General features: G+C 37.0%; 1 gene segment (V, D, J or C); it reads left to right on the top strand.

The window, feature by feature from the left end:
* The first annotated feature begins 1,094 nt into the window (after positions 1 to 1,094).
* On the top strand, positions 1,095 to 2,294 carry LOC116272679. The segment is given in 2 exon segments: positions 1,095 to 1,155; positions 1,323 to 2,294. Coding segments are annotated over 2 exon segments (432 nt in total).
* The last annotated feature ends 3,768 nt before the right edge of the window (positions 2,295 to 6,062 follow it).

Genomic DNA, 6,062 nt, shown 5'->3' with positions numbered 1-6,062 from the left:
TACTTTAGAGGAAATTCCACTAAAGATATGAGTCAGTCACTGTATTTAAGGACATATCATATTGATATCATCCACTTTGATATCAAAAAATAAAATTATTTCAACAATAAAGTTACATATGGTTACATTTTTTGAATCTGCAGCCTGATGTTTTCTGAGAATTTCTTCGTGTTTTTTCCAACACTTTGCAGAAAGCAAGACACATAGCAATAGGAAAAGACTTCTTAAAACATGCCAGATTTCTCCTCGCAAACCAGCCCAGTCGGTGGGTCAAACTATTCCTACTGTTGGAGTATTAGTAACTCATGGAACTTGTCCCCCTCCTCCTTTATCATTGTACTTTAATTTTTTACTTTTTATTAAAGCCATCTTTACTGAAGAAATATTCAACACTTTGATTGTTGGTACTATCAGTTCTCTGGAAATAGCAAGGTCATGGCCAAGACCAGGCTTGGAGAAGCAGAACCTGAGATAATATGCACTTGAAATATTGAGTGGTCCTCTCTCTTTTGCTCTGATCTTTGGCTTACATATTGCTTAAAGAAAGAGTTTTTCTCCATAACAAACAAGTCATGATGGTAGACTTAACCTAAAAGGCAGGCATTATTTTTTCTTTGTTTATGTATTTTCTCAATTTCAAACATATAAACTCAGCCCATCATTGAATAAACATCAACAGCATCTACTTCTTTATAATTTATGAATAATGAATCAGTAGTGTGCATAATTATAGAGTTAGATGTCTACATTCTTACTGTGCATTTAATCTCTGATTGAACACCCAGTTTGTTTGACTCGTTGCTGCTTTTGTGCACCTGAGTGCCTCATAGGATTAGAGAAAAACATTCAACCAGCAAGTTCAGTAGTTAGGGATGTGACCACAAGATGGTAGTACTCCTCTGCTGAGGCAGAATAGAGGGTTCATTTAGTGTGTCCTGAATGACTAGGTTTATGGTAGAAGCAGAGCCTTTTTCTTATTGGTTGGGTACACAACGTGAGAAACCCCTGTGGTTGTTAGAGGAGAGAAGGGACAACCTGATGATAGAAGTAACTCTTACAACTGGAGGTTGCAGGTCAATGACTGATCTTAATTGGGAAGAATAGTGATGACATCCATTCGAGCTGTATTTATATTCTTGTGGCTGCAGCTGGACTGTGAGTTGAGGGTATTTGGGTAACAGAGTATATTAGTGAATATTCTTTAGAAGCTCAAAGTGGAGACTTGTTTTATTCAGGTTTCCTCTCTTTAGTACGAAAAATAATTCTAGAGAGTAATGACCTAACAATCCCTCTTTTTTCTCTGATTTCTTCTTTCTGCATAGTGGTGAATGGAGAGAATGTGGAGCAGCATCCTTCAACCCTGAGTGTCCAGGAGGGAGACAGCTCTGTTATCAAGTGTACTTATTCAGACAGTGCCTCAAACTACTTCCCTTGGTATAAGCAAGAACTTGGAAAAGGACCTCAGTTCATTATAGACATTCGTTCAAATGCGCATGAAAAGAAAGACCAAAGAATTATTGTTTTATTGAACAAGACAGCCAAACATTTCTCTCTGCACATCACAGAGACCCAACCTGGAGACTCAGCTGTCTACTTCTGCGCAGCGAGTACACATTGCTTCCCAGGCACCTGCTACCCGTACACAAACCTGAGACTGGAGCTGAAGCTGCAACCCCTTTCTTTTGTCATAGACCTTCAAGTATAGCATTTGTCATATTGTTTGTTTGCAAGTTGAAACTAACATATTGACATTAAGAGCATATAATGAAAAGGTTAGGTTCAAGGTGACATGGAAAGGTTTAGGGCATTTTGTTAGCTGATTGTTGCCTAATTAATTTTTTCTAACATTTATATTATTGTATATGTTTAAGGTATGCAACATGATGTTTTGACATACATAATAAAAAATGAAGAGTCAGATGAAGAGATGTCTAGGGCAAGGTGTAGGGGAGGGGATGCCGAGATTCCATGCCTTCTCTGGCTGTACCTCCCTCCGGGCACCTCCATGTGTTCATTCAGCAATCAGAAGGCTCTGCTCAGTAGATTCTTAAAGGGAATCATTTAAAAATCTAGGCCTTAAAGATGACTTTACATTTTCCTATCAATTCAGACTCCTCTGCTATAAATAACCCCTTAATATCAATATCACAATCCCTATTATGAATGAGCTTTTCACTCTTGTCTTTCGAAAATCATTTTACTTATTTGTTCTGATTGTAAAGCATTACATGACAAATATAGAAAATATGTAAAAGGCCAGGCAAGGGGGCTCACGCTGGTAATCTCAGCACTTTGGGAGGCTGAGGAGGGTGGATCACAAGGTCAGGAGTTCAAGACCAGCCTGGTCAAGATGTTGAAAACTAGTTTCTACTAAAAATACAAAAATTAGGCTGGACGCGGTGGCTCATACCTGTAATCCCAGCACTTTGGGAGTTTGAGGCAGGAGGATCTTGGGAGTTCGAGATCAGCCTGGCCAGCATGGTGAAACCCCACCTTTACCAAAAATACAAAAAATTAGCTGGGCATAGTGCTATGCGCCTGTAATCCCAGTTACTTGGGAGGCTGAGGCAGGAGAATGGCTTGAACCTAGTAGGCGGAGGTTGCAGTGAGTCGAGATCGCGCCACTGCACTCCAGCTGGGGCAACAGAGCGAGACTCTATCTCAAAAAAAAAAAAAAAGAAAAAAATGTAAAAAACATAAAATATGAAATTCATAATCCTATACTCAGATATTGTTTTGCTAATATTTGGTTTAGTCGCTTCATAGATTTTTATTATAATTAGAATCATGATTTTTTTCACTTACTATTATAATATTGTGAATTGAGCATTCTTCATTTTATCATGTCCTCTCCTCAAACATTTATGTTTAATTTATTATTTATGTTTAATAAATTTTTATAAGTCACATTAATTTTTATTTTTTTTTCTTCTCTATACTTGTGGTAAAATATGACATCCCTTTCCACCTGTTGTTTTTTGTTAAGAAAATATGACTGGGGTTTTCCTTTAGAGGCCAGTGAATATATATATTGCTTGTGTGTTTGAGGGAAATTAAGATAGGATGTAATTTGAGAATGTGAGCTTCAGAATAGACTTGCCAATCTATTATTTTCAACTCTTATTAATATGCTAGTATTTACTCTCTCATAGAATTTAGAAAGGATAGGTGTGTGTTTTAATAACTGCTGTATCTGCAGAACCCAGCACAATCTTTTTCACACAGTTAATAGTCAGTAGATGTTTGTTAAAAAAAAAAAAGAAGAAGAAAAAAATTAATTATGCTACAGTAGTCAAAATTTTAATTTAGGCTTTGTGGTTACATTAAACTTAAAAATTGATTTTTGAAGTATAAAACTTCTTAGAAATGTATGTTTGATCACCTGATTATTCAAGAACATAACGTTTGTTTTCATTTTTCTATGTCTTTCTCCCTGAAGCTTTATTGTTTTCAGATAAACTTATTCCTACACATTTAATTTTTATTGCCACCTTTATCCTTCTTTCCGTGGTAAATGGGAATTTTTTTACATACATTTTTCAGCTATCTTACTCAATTCCTTTTTTTTTTTTTGAGATGTAGTCTAGCTCTATAGCCCAGGCTGGAGTGCAGTGGAGCGATCTTGGCTCACTGCAATCTCTGCCTCCCGGCCTCCCGTGTTCAAGAAATCTAATGCTCACTGCAACCTCTGCCTCCTGGGTTCAAGTGATTCTCCTGCCTCAGCCTCCCGAGTAGCTGGGACTACAGGTTTTCACCACCATGCCCAACTAATTTTTTGTGTTTTTAGTAGAGACAGGGTTTCACATGCCCAGCTATTTTTTTGTATTTTCAGTAGAGATAGGGCTTCACCTTTTGGCTAGGATGGTCTTGATCTCCTGACCTCGTGATCTGCCCGCCTTGGCCTCCCAAAGTGCTGGGATTACAGGCGTGAGCCACTGTGCCCAGCCTAATTTTTGTATTTTTAGTAGAGACGGGGTTTCACTATGTTAGCCAGGCTGGTCTCGAGCTCCTGACCTCAAGTGATCAACCTGCCTCTGCCTCCCAAAGTGCTGGGATTACAGGCATGAGCCACCGTGACTGGCCCTATCTTACTCAGTTCTTATTAGTGGATTACAACAGGTCTTTGGACCAATGGCTAATTTACAGACAGCTTGCTACAAATTTCCCTACCTCATTTTCATGTTTTGACTGAATTAAACTTTACTACCACAATTTCTTTTAAAAGAGTTATATCTTTTAGTGTTGTAGATAAATCAGTGGAAATAAAGAAGGTGCATAAATAATTAATTCCCTATTTCTTCTACCTGTGGTCAAGGGTAGGCTAATTTCAAGATTTCTTATATTCTTCCTAAGGATGGATCTAATCAGCAATTGGCATAAAGAGAATAATTCCTCCTGGCTGAGTTATGGCTGTTATGGCTTGTTCTTATAGGGAAAGTAATTGGATTAAATTAGGATTAAAATAGCTGGACAAGAAAGGTCAGCTGTTCCTTGTCTCTTCCAGCTCTGATGGCTGTCTGCATGTCTTGGCTTGTGGCTCCATCACTCTGATCTCTGCCTCTGTGGTTGCACTGCTTCTCTTCTTCTGTCATCTCCGTCTGCCTCCCTATTATAAGTATACACGTGATTACATTTAAGGCCCATATAATATAGGATAACTTCTCATCCCAGGATCTTTAACTTAATCATATCTGCAATGTCTTTTTTCCCTTGGCTATGTAAGATAACTTTCATGGATTCCAGGGACTGGGGCCTAACTTTTTGGAGCCCTTATTTTGCCTACCACGGTTGGCATGCCTGGTGCTATGTTTTTCACAAGTTGAGAAAGAAAATCAGAATTCCAGATAGAAAAATAGAAATTGCATCAATTGCCTCATTTTATTTTCTCAACTTTTACAATTTTCAGTTTTTAAATTACCACATAAAAAAGAACACGTTTTGATATGCAGTTCAATGTGTGAAATTTGAATTTTGATATATTGTATAGTTTGATATAACCATTACATAATTATGATACAAAACAGATTGCTCACCCCAAAAATTCCCTTGCACTGTCTGTGTGAAGTCACACCTTCTCCATCTCAAACTCCTTGCAAACCATGGTCTGTTCTTTTATATTTTTATCTTTTTCTGGATGTCACATGGACGGAATTGTACATTATATATCTTTTGAAAAGTCTGAATCTTGGTTAGAGAAAGCACACACCATTGGGCACATACATGATCATCATTTCTGCTACCACTCTGTTATTTCTGTACCTGAATGTCTTAAACTTTTGTCATGTTATAGGAATAACTCAGCATTTCAAATGTTTCAATTTCTTTGGAGGCTTGATTTACAGTTTAAAGAAACACTATGGCAAGTACAGTGTTTAAGGAAACAGTATGGCAATTGATAATGGAGAGGTTCAGTTGAGAATTGAACCAACTCCTATAATCAGAGTTAAACACATCAAGTTTAGTTGTACCAACTCTACCCTAAATTTTTATCAATAGATATTTTCCTAACATTTTAAGGCTAAGTTTATTGATCAAAATTTATTTTAGTCATCTTAATTGGGTATGGTTAATACTTGGATTTTCCCAGGAGTTGGCATAGAATGACATATCTCACAATTATTTAAATTTTTTGCACTAGCTGTGGCTTTGTAGAGGTGAAAAGTGTTAGGATGGTTATCACCTCAAGTAAAGACTGTACCTAAGCAAATTATGTTATTAATGAAAGAACAAAGTAGAAAAAAATTACAGATATATGCAACGTTGCACCATTAAAGTTGAAAAATACCACTAAAAGGATGTAAAACAAAAGAATGCAAGGATAGTATAAAAACCAGTGGTTCCATCATCTAGATAATACTGTTCGATTATACATGGATGGAGCTGTCTACTTTATCCACCTACACGTGTGTTTCAAGGACCTGGGTCTGCACTCATTTTCTGAAAAACCCCTAAAGAGTCTCTGAAGAAACTCAGTTTAATATCTGTGATGTGAATGACTTCTCAATTCTCGTCATTCAAGGATGGATAATGTCAAGCTAATTGGTAAAAAGTAACCACAGATC

The sequence above is a fragment of the Papio anubis genome, unplaced genomic scaffold, assembly GCF_008728515.1.
Source record: "Papio anubis isolate 15944 unplaced genomic scaffold, Panubis1.0 scaffold157, whole genome shotgun sequence".
Classification (NCBI taxonomy): Eukaryota; Metazoa; Chordata; class Mammalia; order Primates; family Cercopithecidae; genus Papio; species Papio anubis.
This window is presented reverse-complemented; position numbering and strand designations above follow the sequence as displayed.